The sequence below is a fragment of the Styela clava genome, chromosome 12, assembly GCF_964204865.1.
Source record: "Styela clava chromosome 12, kaStyClav1.hap1.2, whole genome shotgun sequence".
In the NCBI taxonomy this organism is placed as follows: domain Eukaryota; kingdom Metazoa; phylum Chordata; class Ascidiacea; order Stolidobranchia; family Styelidae; genus Styela; species Styela clava.
The window spans coordinates 18,793,763-18,809,823 of NC_135261.1; the positions used below are offsets into that span (position 1 = coordinate 18,793,763).

Consider the following 16,061-nt stretch of genomic DNA (forward strand, 5'->3'; position numbering starts at 1 on the left):
GGCTCAAAAATTACGGCTTGAATTTCCATTCTATTCCTTCACCTTCATTTTATCGCGTTCCTAGCATCATTCTGACACAAAATATGTTCAAAACTCTCATGTAGTAGCCTACACAAGTTCCGTTAAAATTTTGAAATTATGTATATATATATAGTTTGACTACTAAAGTATACTGTAGCATTTACCAAGCATGATAATAATTGGTTTAAATATACCAATTTGTATTTTAGTAAACAAAAATAAGACTAAAGAATGGCTAATTGTCGAACTGTGATGAATCGTGCTAGCCGATCTTTTTTTTTTACCACAGTATCGCATAAGAGTAGGCTATCGGTTGCGTTTTTCGAATAACTATTACTGTCGACCAAAAATGTTTCAAAAACCTGCGTTAGTCAAAACGGATTACCAGCAATTTTAACAAATTACACGTTTTTATACGAAGTCTAGTGTTTTCTTACATAATTTTGCTGTTAAAAACTTGAACGCGAGGCTTTGTTCTTCAAGGTCTGAATCTGTCCCAAAAGTGTGATATATTGGGTAACATGTTGCCTTACAAGTTCATTCTCGTTATCTCTTGTCATTAGTTATGCGCTGTTGCGCAAGTATCTGGATTAGAGAGTAATAAACAATAAACACCCTCGAGGTACTTGGGATGGATGGTGAAATGGTAGCATATTGTAAAACGGCAACACCTATCGGATGACATTTTAATCAATGAGTTTCGTTGTGAGTAAGTGAATAGTGTATATGGAACCGTTTGGCTTCTGAAATTCTAGTGTTCAAACAGAGTAAGAAATATGAAAGACGGTTTGAAGAAATTTGAAATTATGCTCAAAGATATTGACGATAAATTGACTCAAAGTTATAATTTGGGATCGGAACACAAGAAAGTTTGATTTATTCAAATAAATAAGATATACGACAAAAATAAGTTTTGATCGAAAGGGGCATTGTCACGAAAACGAAAAAACTAAAATATTCGGCCGATTCCTACGAAATTCAAAGTTTCGAGAATTTCGAAACAAGCAGCCTGAGGTAATATCAGCATATTATTATAATTGCGATAAAAGCACGCTATTTTTATGACTCACGGTTTTACATTGTTTGCATGTACAGTATACAGTAACGATTTTGTCGAGGAAATTGTTATAAAATAGAATCGGACAACATTGGGATCGTTTTCAAACTGAATCTTTATCATTTCTTGCTTCGCTTGGCACCGATGTGACTTACTTACTATCAGAACAGAACAATTTATAATAGTGTAGTCAAAAGCCTGATTATCAGTTCAATCCAGCTAATCACTATAATTTGAAAGCATATATGCTTGAAAGTTGCCTTTTAATTGGTGTTGCAGTATAAGTTGCCAAGCAGGTTTTCTTAAAAATAATGTTACACAGAAGAAAGAAGCTGTAAACGTTTTTTTTTTACAAAACTGTGGAAATTAGTAATGATGAATTACAAAACTGTAGTTATCTTAATTTTAAACTGAAATTATAACCAAATACTTTGAAACAGATATGAAATACTACTAGAACAACCCGTGTTCAATAAATATAATTTCAAGTGAGCGATTGCAACACATCGCATGGGTTGAATCAGAAGGAAAAATTGAAAATATTTGTGGAAAATAATGCCGATCACAGGTGCCAACACATTGCTACAAACTTCTGAAAATTCAGGAAAACTTAACAAGGTGAGTTTTTAATTAATGAATTTCGAAATGATGTGGGCTTCCTATTCGTCAGGCCAGATTTATCACCATTTGCGACAATGGACGCTTTGCAGAGCAAATCTAAGATCCAATCTCAGCGTGCATTTTCAATACCTTATTTTTAAACTTTTCAGCGTTTGATTTTTAACTGAAAACTCAAGCTGTAATCGTATTTTTACACTTTTTGTAAGAGCCTATTCTACAGTTTTCGGTATTAGTACCAATTAATTTTCGATCGATAAATTGAAGAAATGAATGCGGTGTAACTAAATATGGTGTTTATAATGGAGTTTACACTGTGTTGCACATTTGCTTCTGTGTGAAATAACTAGATTGTTTCAGGTTTAGGCTGTCGTTTCGTTCATCGTCGACAGAACACGATAGGTCATCCGCCCTGAGGCGATAATGTGATTTATAATTGCGACACGCTACGACGTACAGTATAAACAGTAATTTTGTCCACACGCCCAAATTTAATTGCCAAACAAGAACTTCCGCATTCTCATCAATTATACCCCAATAAAATTATAAACGTGTATAATTCAAAATTACAGCATATCTTCGTCCATCACCAGAGCAAGCGAATATTATATTATTAATTCTTCTTCCTGAATTGAGACTATCATTTTATTTTTATTAAGCTCACCGGTTACATTAAAGATTTCTTACAACATTTCAACGGCGTTGTATTGGGATATATATATTATAAACGAAATTTCTAGTTTTAAATAACACGATAAGATACTTTGTTCGCGACTATATACCGTGTACTTTACTTGCTTCTAGTAGTTTATAATAAAACTAAAGAGATCTCGAATATATATTCCGACTATTCACTATTGTTATGAATTTCATAGTTATGTTGCCTTGTCCCATTTTCACGGTATATAGAGGCACCACAGAGCTAATATTTCACAACCGGGTGGTTGGGGAGCGTACTTTATTTACTCTAAATAAACCAATGCGAAGCGAATTTTTTCACGGCAAAGCCGATGGATCTGTCAAATATTGGGAGATCAAGCTGTCACACGTATAAGAATATAATCAACATTTGCATTTATTGCAAAATATTTATCAAACCATGCAGCATCGATGCTTAGGCAAAAGTATGTAGTTTGCAGCGTTCACAAACAGATTCGGGTAGTATGCGAACGTTGTATTATATACATATATATAGTTCTATCAATGTAGTCCTACTGACATCGAAATGATTGCATATAAACTACTAAAAACGAGAAGAGTGCGCGGCCACGACATAACTACTGATAAACAACCACATCTGGGCTATGTTTTACTAAACTATTTTATGACATACTGGCATCCGATTACAATACCGACGTTGGTATAATAGTACAAGTATTTTTACCTAATATTACGAACCAAAGACATTAAAAGAGATTTAGAAGTCTTATAGAAAGTGTATGAAGTTATTTTAATAACTGGTATATGTTAGAACAAATTGATTGCCGCCTAAGAATTCCACTTATATTTTAGGAGTTTTAGTTCTATTGGATTGAAATTTATTTTGTTTCTAATGGCATAAACTATAGAATGACTACTTAGAAGTAACTACTAAATACATTTTACAGGTTGATACACGATATATATATATTTATCTAGGCTGAACAAAATTTAAGGTTTTGTAAAGGCATTGTGATATTGGTTGAGATGGCAGTGAAGATATGTTTTTCTGTAAACTATATATCTTTGGATCCTGATTTTAAATCTACCCTGCACATCCCAAATCCTTTTTCTGTCTCGCAATATTGAGGTCTCTTGATTAATTCATAAATTAGGCTAAATTACTTCATTCAATCTATTCACTGTTTTCTAGCTGTACTTAATACTTTTTATAACGTTCGAATCTCACATAGAGTCATTTCGTTCGTGCCATATTTGGAAGACATTTTTCTTGTTTCATTTCTAGATTTTGGTCAGATACCCTTTTGATAGACAAGCAGCAACTTGTTTTTCCAGTACCTTCACTCTAGTTTTGATCTACATGTCCTACACAATCAAATATCTTCTTTATGTGTTTTAGTCCACAACCCAATGCGCTTGATTTAACAAAATTCCGTTTTTATAGAATTACACAAGTTGGAGACTTCACTTTTGGGGTGACAATGTTACATTGAGTTCAGATTACGCACGGGGATGATATTAAATTGTATTCGTAAATGATGATGAGCATAATCTGAAAAAAAAAATTATCACTAACGCTTTTAGTAATTATTACTATTTTTAATTATAACCCTGTAATATATATAATATATCCAGTATACCGGTATTTAAAGAAATGGGACAATACGCAAATTTAGACTTGTATCCGAAATTATCGATTCAACATAATATTGTATGAATTTTAAGTTTACGTCAATACAAATACTTTGATTCACTAGAGATTCCGTAGAAATATTCTGAGAAAGCAAATTTAATAATTACTTTCTAATTTCTCCAACATACCAGATTTTATAACAGTATTACTTGGTACGTGTCACCACGTTTTAGCTCTAACTTCATAATAAAACAATTAGTCAATAATTTTACTATAGAAAAACTATTAAAGGTAATTAATTATTATATATATGAATTTTACTTAAAAAATATTAGCCATTCGAATGGCATAGCAGGGTAATAGCGAATATTTTGCATTTATCCTAGATTAGTATTATAGCGACAAGCTAATCGCGTTCAACGTCGTGCTCCATTCATAGTCATGTTTGCTTGAACAGTTATTTAATTGATTAACAGCAAAATTACAGTCTTATTTTATTATAAGTAACAGTGTGTCGTTTTAAAGCCTACAATTTACAACTTGCCCAGGGTCATTTTCAAAGATTGAAAACGTCGTTCAACGCTGCCAATTAAAGTGACTTAATTTTTTCGTGAAGGCAGTTTCTCAAGTTGATGTTATCGATGTGTTCAGAGGCTTAGAAATTGGTAGACGTCTGGGAGAACTCTAATTAGAAACTTATGTGAGCAAGTATTCGCTCCGGGCTCATATTACTTGTGTTGAGGTTAGAGGTAAAATATGCGAGTCGCATTGTGTCAAGTTTTAAAGTAGATTAGATTACAGGTGACATAAAAGTAAAAAATTGATTGTCAGCAACTTTTTATTAAATATACATTTTGAAAGATCTGATAGGAGATTGGGAATATTGAAAAAACATGTTAGAAAAGAGTATTACTAAGAAATATATATGTCGTTTTAGGATGTTTTTGATTCTTTGTTACTTACTGGATTTATTGATGTTTATCTAATTATTTTTCTCCCAATTGCAATTCAAAATTAGTTTATCGGGTTTTTGTTATATTTGCTTTCTCGCTATTTTCGACTGATCTGATTTCGATGATGAATCAAACAGTAAATTTTCACAGTCATAATTTATTTGCCTTAGCATTATGACTTCTTATCCAATTCAAAATTTTATTTTTACATTTCTGATGATTTTAAATATTCTTGATCTCTCGACTGAGAAATCAAACCTATCATGGTGCGTTTTCATCAACCATATTTCTGTCGATAATGTGCATCGATATGGACCAATTCAGAAAAATTGTCAGAATGTAAAGCCCAGTTTATAAAAGTCTTAAAATCACGGTGTACCGGTAACAAAGTTTCTTTTCACACTCCGCTCAAAATAAAGTTATACGATTTGGAGAGCAAGGTTTACATACTTTTTTCTCGTAATTTGATCGTTATCGGTTCCAAATGTATCAGTCAAGGTAGGCGAGAAGATATTAGTCATATCATAGATGTAAGCTTATATCATGATTAAATTCAACGGAGATCGACGCAGACATTACGAAGTCGTCTGCGAGTAGACGAAATTACTTGGTATAATGGCCTTTTTGCGACGTAGCAACAATGAATATGGATGTTGTTATATGCCAAATTAAACTTGCTCAAAATTATATTCTTCAGTAGAAAATAATGGCGTAAAAATTCTTCTATTTGAGCGAATCTTGTAAATTACATTAGGACCTCCTGAAGTATGCGCACCAAGATGGCGCACAACCTGAACTCAGGTTTTGAACCAGGTTAGTGTTCAGGTTATGCGACATCTTGGTGCGCATACTTCAGGAGTATTCTCATAGCATGCTTTTGTACATAAAGAATATTATACGAGTGGCTATGCTGCTGCTATGCGTATAGCAAAAATTATAATCTTTTTCTATCCAGCATCGTCTACCCAGTTTATTGGGGGAGTGGCTATGAGTCTTGAGGTCCTATAGATCTGTAACCTGAATGCTTCCGGAGCATCTCTGTATATTACAAAGTTTGATTCAATTTAAACTTGGTTATATTTTCAGCCGACTATTAATCTGTGCCTGAAAAACTGCACTCAAATAAATTAATAAAAACTAACGGCATAATCAATCCTTTGTATGTATTGGCAACAAGCTTGCTTTGACGTCTGAAGCTAACGTTACAATTTGAAATTATCAGACTACAGTTACTGCCTACAGTTTGATATAAAAACTTGGGGTATGTTTATGCATTCTTATAGTCACTTCAAAAATGTTTATAATTTCATTGAAATTAAGAAATTTGAATATATTTTCCATTTATATATTTAATATTGTTATGCTTGTATTTATGACATATTTCGTTATTTATGCCCGTGAAAATATCTGAGCAGGTGGTTGGGAGGTACATAATTTGAAAATACTTAATTTGTTCTGGTTTAGAATATTCTATCTTTTCTCTCGAAAATGGAGTGTACATGAACTGGCCAAGAGTTAAATTGTTCTAATCTACGATAAAGACATCATTCGACCAACACATTCCGTTGGGCACATGATAGTTAACCCGTCAATTTTACTGTAACAATTCATTGAACATGTTAACATATTGCAATGTCAGTGTTTGAATAGAGAAAGCAGTTTTAGAAGTTTAAAACTGGGATTATCCTTTTGTTATGTAGTTTATAGGTTGTAGTCGTGAAGCTGAGCGTCTGTTTTTGCTCTTCCACTTTAATTAGCTTGTTATTTGCCTTGGAGCATTTTGAAATGAACGAATTTATTGAAGTACTTGTTATTGTTTTATTGTACATTCTAACAATTGCCCATTTCGTGTCAAATTGTTACAGCATTAAGTTATCGATTTTATGGAATTTCTCCTCAAAATAAGTTTTGTCAGTGGGATGCCGAATTAAAAAACTTATTAAAACTCATATTTGTTTATTCCAGGGGCGATTGCAATACAGCGCAAACATGCTTCGGGGACGAAAGTTGCCTCCATTTTTCAAATTAACACTGATAGTGTTATGTGCGTATATATTATGGACATTCAACCATCCTGGCTCAGGTATCATTTTTGATTTTTTTTTAATTTAATTGTTAGAAATAGAATAAAAACTAAATAAGAAGCAAAATGAAAAGACAAATGTAAAATTTAGTAAAACCGGTTTATTATGTGTTTTAAGTCACGATTTGCAATCCTTGTATATCACGTAACCTCCGTCTGTGTAACGCTGCCCTTAGGTTAAATTGACTTGATGACGTTTTAGGTATCTAAAATACCTAGCGTCGCATTTTCGAGTGATAAGGTCAGGTATGCTGAGTATTTATGTTGATATATTTTGACAAGAATGTATAGAAGAAATTTCCAGAATTCTAAAAATTTTCGCATCTTGATGCCGGTATTTATATTCAACAAACAAACAACTATCAACTATGAAGAACGCTGTTTCACCTAATGGAAAATTTTAGCTTCATGTCTTATTTCAGAACTCATATTGACAGATTTAAGTTTTTAAAAGCTCGAAATCTTGGGTTCTAAGTTAGACTACTCAAGTATGAGTTGACGAGTAAAAATTTAAATAATAACCACTGCTATCGAACTGTTACTTTCTGTTCGAATTCAACCTAAACTATAAAGTGTATCTTACAACAGACTCAATTGTATTTTTATTTTATTTGACGTTTTGAATAAGCTAAAAAGTGTCAGTAACTATAATGGTGTTTATTATCTTTGAATATGAGTCCCTGTTCCTTCTCCAAATGTATCGACACAGAAACATTTTTTTGCTTGAAAAATCTTTATAATCTTTTTTAATCTATCGACCTAATTTCTGTTGTTATTATTTTTAAATTGTGTCAAAAAATTTAATATTAACATTTCTAATTCTATTGATTTATTCCAGGACTTCGAGCTGGCAGATATACAAGGAGCGCTGATGATTATGTTGGACCTATTTTCAGAGAAGAAAGGTCTAATGATTATGTCGGACATCGGTCAGATCGGGTAATGTTTTTACGAATATTGTAGATAATTTTACTTCTTATCGTGTGCTTGATCAGATGCTTAAAAACCAAAAAAAAAACGCAGTCAATAATGTTATACTTAGCTAAGATTACTTTACTTTATGTTAATTAGAAGTTTAAAAGTTAAATTTATCCAAACTGTTACAGATATCAAATTTTCGTAAAGTACCGGATGCTTGTAGCGTTCCTTCCAGGAATGTTGCTTTCTTGAAAACTCATAAAACTGGAAGTTCGACGATGTCAAATATTATGCTGAGATTTGCAGGTAATTATATATAATTATTTTAATTTGTGATAACTAATATCGCGGATATTTATTACTGAGTGCACTTAGCACATTTATTCCACACGATAAAATGATGTTAGTTATATACTGTTCTCTTTGCAGTCTGAATATTACAAAGCCATATTCATGTCTCCTTGAAATCACGCACAATTTTTAATAATAGTTCAGTGTAAAATTGGACACACTAGTTTCCAGATAGGAATTACTTAAGCTAATTTGATAAATCTTTTACGTTCAAAAAAGGTAAAAGTGAAGCCAAACTTGAGCTTTCAGTTATGCCAGTATCCAATAATATCCATGAAAAGACCAGAGCCAAAAGATAAATATATTTAAGTGAAACTGAAGTAAATTTGAAGTTGGAATACCTGATTAAAGTTAATTTCAACAACGATATTTCAAGATGCGTTATCATCTATTTTACAAAATTAATGACGATTGCTCGATTAAAATCCAGAAGCTGACCTAAAATGCCAGTCTAGAATAACAACTTTTAGATGTTTAAAAGCGTAGATATCCCCAAAAATTTCTGCTATTCGCAGATGACAATAAAATATGATAAATAAGATTACAAAGGTGCCCCGAAGGTTTAATTTAATTCGTATCGGTGTCTGTTCTCGGAAATTTACTTTTATTATTATCAAAAATATGCCACGTACTATATGTGTGATTCGTATATGCTGCCTGTGTGCTAAGATCAAGATCACTTCGTCAGTTGGTATGTTAATATTTTACGTCTTCCGATAATTTGTTTATATGCTATTCTGTGGGCGGTATATTTATATCGACACATTTTTTAAATATTATGTGTCTAGCAAAATGAGAATGTGACCTTCAAAATATCCTGCTCAGCATTTGAAAATACCTTTTTTATTAAATAAAACTACTTTTGAAATTAGATGTGTTAACATTAGTTACGCCGTAAACACCTAACCGTAATTCACTTATCACGACTTCAGATGATTCATTTTATTACGTCAACTTTGAACTTGTGCGTCGTTATGTTTTAATCTCTTCACATTGTTTGTGAAATGAACGCAGAATGACGCATGAAATGAACGATCAACGTCATTTTGAATTCCCAGCATTTAAATAATATAAATAAAATTTATTTTGAACATGAGCCTAAGTTACACTTGATATTAAATAACATGGATAGACAAGTAATTGATTCAATCGAAGCGTCATATCGTAAGCGACAGCGGAAAAATCAAGTGCAGTTTTAAGTATTCTGTGGCATCTGCAGCTGCCGCAAAACCATGGCGGTATTTCATTACCATGGCCGCTACGGCCAAACTCATGGCAACTGACTTTTTAGCTGCCACAAACCAATGTCGAGCTGCCGTTACCGCGGCAGCAAATTGAAAACCAATGGCAGGTAAAATTTTGCTGCCGTAACCGCGGCAGGTGGGTCGTAAAGACAGGGCTGTCCATAATGGTGACAAATATTGGGTAAGTTGGAACGTTTTTCTTATGGATACAGTTTTGATTGATTTGGGGTTAGGGTTAGGGTTTAAGTAGATATAGTTCCACATGATCAATTAAAATCTGGTACACTAATTTGTGAATATACCGTTAATACTGATTACTGAATACTGGATAGCGCTATAAAACCATGGCAAGAGCTGCCGCGGTTCGTTCGTGGCAGGAGCTGCCATGAAGTGGTAAGAACTGCGCCTCGGAAAAATTGAGTCGCAGTTCTTACCACTTCATGGCAGCTCCTGCCACAAACGAACCGCGGCGTCTTTTGCCATGGTTTGATGGTGCTATTCAGTAATCAGTATTACCCGTATATTAACAAAGTCACATACCAGATTTTAGTTTATCATGCAGAATTATATATACTTAAACCTGAAACCTAACCCAAATCCATCAAAACTGTATCCATAAATGTTCCAACTTCCCCAATATTTGTCACTATCAGGGGCATCACAGCCCAGGGCACCCTGCCATCACAGCCGACATGCCTTGATTGCGGCAGCAAAATTTTACCCGCCATTAGTTTTCAATTTGCTGCCGTGGTACCGGCATCTTGCCATTGGTTTGTGGCAGCTAAAAAATCAGTCGCCGTGGTTTTGCCATAGCGGCCATGGTTTTGCGGAAGCTTCGTCGCCACAAAATACTTGAAACGGCACTTGGAGAAACCTTTGAAAAATACAAGAATAATTTTTTATGTTAACTTTTTTCAGATACTCATAATCTCACGGTAGGTCTTCCTCTGAAGGATCATTGGGAACTGGGAGGATATCCGGCCTATATTGATAAACGATTGATTGATCCATCACTCCCAAAATATAATATTTTAGGACACCATTTCAGGTCAGGCAAATGATTTCAGTAACCAAAAAATACTTTTATATATATAATTGAAATACACATTAAACTTCATAAGTTTTGTTTTTGTTTAATTTTATTGTAAATATATTTTTATTTCTAATAATTAGATTCAATATTGAAAAGTTGAGAGATTTCATGCATGACGATACAAGATATATCACGATTATCAGATCACCAGTAGACAATGTCGAATCAGTATTCGGGTTCTTTCAGGTTCGATCGTAATTTTGAAATTTCAATTATCAAGTATATATATTGAACTTGCATGACCACAATGTTCAAAAACATTATCATTTTATTTAATAATAGTAAATTTGAAGAATATAAACACAATCAAAATACGTCACTTTCGTGGAAATATGCTAATACGCCACTTCAACGCCGCTTTTACCACTTTAAATTCGCTTAAATTCGGAGAAGATTGAATGAGATTCGCACACCTCTACTTCCAATGCCAATAGTTGGATCTATCTTGGTTGTAATATACTTGAAGTTAAAACAGTATCACCTAAAGTGACGTTTTGTCAAAACATCTAATTTAGTTTTGTTAAATAATTAGGGCTATATGTTACCAAACTTTATTTTTTCTTTCCTACTAAACTTAATCCAAATATTTTTTTTATTTAGGATCAACTACCTTTCATCGACTGGCTGGAAGGTGTTGAAGCAAACACCGCATTGAGGTTGAATATGTTTTATGACAATCCAGGAAAATATTACAACAAAAAGACTGACTGGTACTTCAGAGCCAAAAATCACATGTTCTTCGACATCGGGTACAATTTTTAATTTAAATTACTGCTATCGAAAATTGAGACATATAAAATCATAAATAATAATTTATTTGTGGAAGCATGACAGGCAGAACCAATTTTTCACAGAATTCTAACTGAGTTTATTTGGCGGCAGAAGCATGATATAATAAACAAACCTTCAACCTATGAAACATGTAGATCTCAAAGGTAAAACAAGAAAAAAAATGACACTAATAATCTTTGGCAAACTAGGCTCCATCTGTTTCACAGAGGCAAAGATTTGGAATGAGTTTTATTTGCTCAGGCCCAATTCCCAACCGAATCCGACCACACCTTGTATACTTTCCTCCTGATAAGTTTAGGTCCCATTAAAAATATTCAAGTCATAAAATGCTCAAAATTATTCCCATAAAATAAAGATATTTGCAGATTTTTTGGCAGTATAAAATAGAAAATGCAACAAGAACATTTGAATATAAAAAAGAATAAAGAAATAAAATAACAAATATATGTAGCCGTTTCCAAATAAGATAAGTTGCGTTGTTTATTTTACGAAAGAGCAATCTCGAATTTTTCTTTTTAAATTTAAGAAATTTGCTGAACTATCGCAATAAAACAGTTGAAGTTTTTGAATCTCGTAACCAACCTTTCTAGTCTTCAATATTGTGCCCTAAATTGGACATTCATCTTCATATCGTCACGCTAATAACCGAATTGCGTAAGTCATTTTTAGCAGTTTTGAGAAAAACGTAAAAAACTTCCTAACGATATTGTTATGCCATTGAGAGTCAATAATTTGCCATGGTTCAATTTTTTGATCGTAGCCGGATTTAAGTCAATTTGTATGACGCAGTTAAGTGACGTCATAATGGCGTATTGTGACTTAGGCAGAAATGTGTCTATGACTTGGGGACATATGCAATTTTGCAACTTTACTGTATGCACCAGTCCTGAATACTAAACATTCTAAGGACGAATGTAATTCCCAGTACCTGCATTGTCTAATCCCCAAAATAGCTAATAAGTTTCAATTACATTATTTTTTATGTTTAAAAATATCTATTTCATCAATATAACACGTTCTGCACACCCACCGAAATAAGACCAAGATTAAATATAAAGAATAAAACAGCAATGCACCCAATATAAAAGCCAACCAAGGTGAATTGGACTAGGACAGTGAATATCACAAGTGCACGCCTTCCTATACTGTAGTATAAATTCAAATTAATACGCGCTAAGCTAGAATCCGGGATGCAAAAACTCGAAAATACTTAGCCGAGGTTATTTTGCCTTTGTGACGTCACAGTAGTCCGGCGGTAACAATGATAATTCATTATGACGAAACAATTGCACAAATGTTCATGTCATACTAAATCTCCATTTTTATGGGTTTCGGAATTCTTAAAATAAAATCTGAGTTGACAGACAGGTGCGCAGCATTACATAAATCCCTATTTTATAAAAAACTCAAAATGGCCAAAAATGACTTACGCAATTCGGTTATTAGCGTGACGAATTATGTTTTGTTTGCTAGATAAAATCTGATACCTCATTATCTATAGTTTATTTTTATTTTTTGTTCAACAAAGTAATTAGGTAATTTGGCTTCATTTTATTTCGATTTAATACATGGCAATCGAGTTCTTATGTGAAGTACAACATGCTCGAAAAGTTAAGTATCACATACGAGCCCTTCTTGTGATGTGATTTAAATATTTTGCAATCCGTCATTATTTCGCCTAAAACAAAATTAGTCTAAAATCACGTTTGAGTGAAGTGGTTGTCGAATGGTATAATTGAAATGAAATTTGGCAGATAAAGAATCACGCGTCAACACAAAATTGCATATTGTAAGCTGTGATATAGCCGAAGGCATGCGATTATAATATAAGATTGGAGTCTTCTAGGAATTTAAAATGAACACACCTCAACTGAATATACAAAGCAGTATCGTTGCGTTAAGAACAAACGTTAAAAATTGTTTCAATTTGAAGCTCACAAATAAACAAAAATAGTTGTTTTCTAAAACCTCAAAGATTACCCAAAGTTGATAACATAGATGTATATCCCAGTTCTACTGTATTCGACTCCAACTCATTATTTCAGGGACACAGCGGCGACTCCCAATTTCAAAATTAAAATTTTTTTTACCTCGATTGCATATTCAACTATTTGACTACTATAAGGTTTAGCAGCTTAAAATCAGAAAATAATAACACGACTTCAAAAAGTTCATAGTTTTGATTTCTGACTACGAAGAATTCGAACATACAATTTTACCTACTAGTACACCAGCATAATGTCAAACCCTGATCGATTTAGGCTACGTTAAATGCAGATAATGAGCATGGGAGCTTTTCATGATATTATCACACTTTTTTCATGTTAACAGTTACGATGTCAGCAACGATGATACAGCTTTTATAGACTCTAAAATTCAAGAAATGGACAACACATTCACTCTTGTTTTACTAACTGACTTCTTTGACGAGTCACTTATAATGATGAAACATTTATTATGTTGGGATTGGGATGATATTATTTATATCAAATTCAAGATGAGAACAGACGATGCTAAAACGGAGGTAATAATAAGATTTATTATTGCATATGGTGTGTTTTTGAAACTTATTATTTTATTTGAGCATTATGGAACCGACATTGTACTCAGCATCAAATTCAGTTTCAATTTTAGTTCTAAATTTATATTCAATGTAACCGATACCCTTCAACATATAAAATATTATGGTATTGAACAGTAATCGACTTGACCTTTTCAATTTGAGCAAATTTGAAAATATTTATGCCAAGTTTTTTTTTTAATATTCTTTAACATATATTTTATTAACTTATTGTAGGTAAACCCAGACCTCGCCCAGAAAATATTAAATTGGAATAAAGCTGATACCAGATTATATGACTATTTTAATAAGACATTTTGGAAAAAAGTTGATGCTTATGGAAAAGAAAGAATGTCGGACGATTTAGAAGTTTTTGAGAAAAAGCAGAAAGAGGCTGAAGATTTATGCATCGATTCGTATCAACCATTCAAGAAAAAGCCTTGGATTTTAGGAGCAAAACTTCGAAAGAAACCTTCACCTTTTTGTAGAAATTTAGCTGCATCAGAAACAGTTTATGGTGAAAGACTCAGAGATAAAATGTATTCTTCTATTACACATCTAACAGAACAACAGGAGAACGAACGAAACGATTTGTTCAAGAAAGTTGCAGAAGGTGCTTTACAAAGCACGTGAAATGTTCTGAATAAATTCCAATCTATAGCAAATTTAAACTCAATTGATTGATATTTATAATAGGGTAAAAAACAATGTGAAATTGTACGAAATGCCTGAAAATGCGCTTTGCAGGTCTGACCTCATAACGAAGAACATCAATTATGGCATAATGACTTTGGACGAGCAATCTCTTTTTTAAACAAGTCCAACAATTTGGACTTTAGGATTACGGACTATGACCTGTTTTCTGATTTCAAGTCACCGGTTTGCAGGTACGTTCATCCGTTCCAAAAAACAAATTATGCCTACCGAGGCCCTTATTGCTTTAGACATGACTTGAGGTTGTGCCTTTTTTTAATCGGATATTTTGGATTATCACTTTATTACAAATTTAAAAAACTGGGGAAAAAAATTCATATTAGAATAGAGAAGTCTGACTTTCTAGAATTCCTTTATTGATAAACAATTGAAATGGATCTATTTTACGACCAATTTATACTTACTCGGATTTTAATTAACAAACTATAATACTGTACTTCGTTTTAACCGAAAGCATTTAATAGAAATTAATTAAATATTTTTTTAACAAATATTTCTGATATCTCTAACACGTTGACACTGAAATTCAACATGTGTATCAAATCACGAAAAAAAATTATATTTAGTTTTCGATTTATCTGAAAATTAAAGTATTACAAAAAATATATAACTCATTATAGTGGGATATCACAAAATTGTATACTTGCTCATGAAAAATCTATTCTGCACTGTATTTGCATTTACTTATATGAATATATGTTTTTTTTTCAATTGTCATGATGAATAAATCGAGTAAGTTTTTGTGATTCATTTCCTTTATTGTCAGTATAAATTGTAACGTATTAATTTTAAGAACATTTCAATTTTGTGAATTTGTAAAATATATCTGGTACTGTCCATAGGTGTAAGTTCCGTCTATGGCACAGTTTCAATCTGAAATCTTTGAATGATGAGATTTTATGAGTTTTAAATTATAATGTGCAAAGTGCCAATATGGTCTTATTTTTATGTTTGTGATTTTGCTTGTTTGAATAAAATGCTTGCTAGAAATCAATGTTGCGAGTTGATGCTGGGGACTGTTTTTATTGAGTTAGTTTCAATTTGAGTTCAAAACCAGCACAAAAAAATTCTTAAAAGCCACCACAAATTATTTTATAACCATCGTTAAATGAAAGTAGATCTAGTACTTAATGAAAAAACCGACGGATTCTCAATTGAAATTTTTATTTTGGTTTTGCAGAATGATGCTCACGCAAGGTTTGCGACGAATGTTTTGATATAATGAAAGTATTCTTTATTAATGTCATTAAATAATATTTCTTTTGTGTTAGCTGTCTAAGCTATATTCTTTATTCGTATTTTTCAGCTCTGAGAAAAGACAATTTATCATGTCCAAGAACAGTCTGGCCGATTCAATAGTTTGG

The 16,061-nt window shown here is 32.5% G+C and overlaps 1 protein-coding gene across 2 annotated transcripts; it reads left to right on the plus strand.

Moving 5' to 3' along the window:
- The first annotated feature begins 1,518 nt into the window (after positions 1–1,518).
- Positions 1,519–15,691, plus strand: LOC120329358 (galactose-3-O-sulfotransferase 2-like). 2 transcript variants are annotated; one of them, XM_078118597.1, is made up of 9 exons: positions 1,519–1,696; positions 6,908–7,025; positions 7,864–7,964; positions 8,132–8,249; positions 10,457–10,586; positions 10,712–10,817; positions 11,232–11,380; positions 13,755–13,947; positions 14,221–15,691. In XM_078118597.1, exons 1-9 carry the CDS (start codon positions 1,634–1,636, stop codon positions 14,614–14,616), a joined length of 1,374 nt encoding a protein of 457 aa, XP_077974723.1. In that variant the 5' UTR covers positions 1,519–1,633; the 3' UTR covers positions 14,617–15,691. The 2 variants fall into 2 exon arrangements, with proteins under 2 accessions (XP_077974723.1, XP_077974724.1); XM_078118598.1 differs by lacking the exon at positions 1,519–1,696 and adding an exon at positions 6,008–6,203.
- Positions 15,692–16,061: the final 370 nt, after the last annotated feature.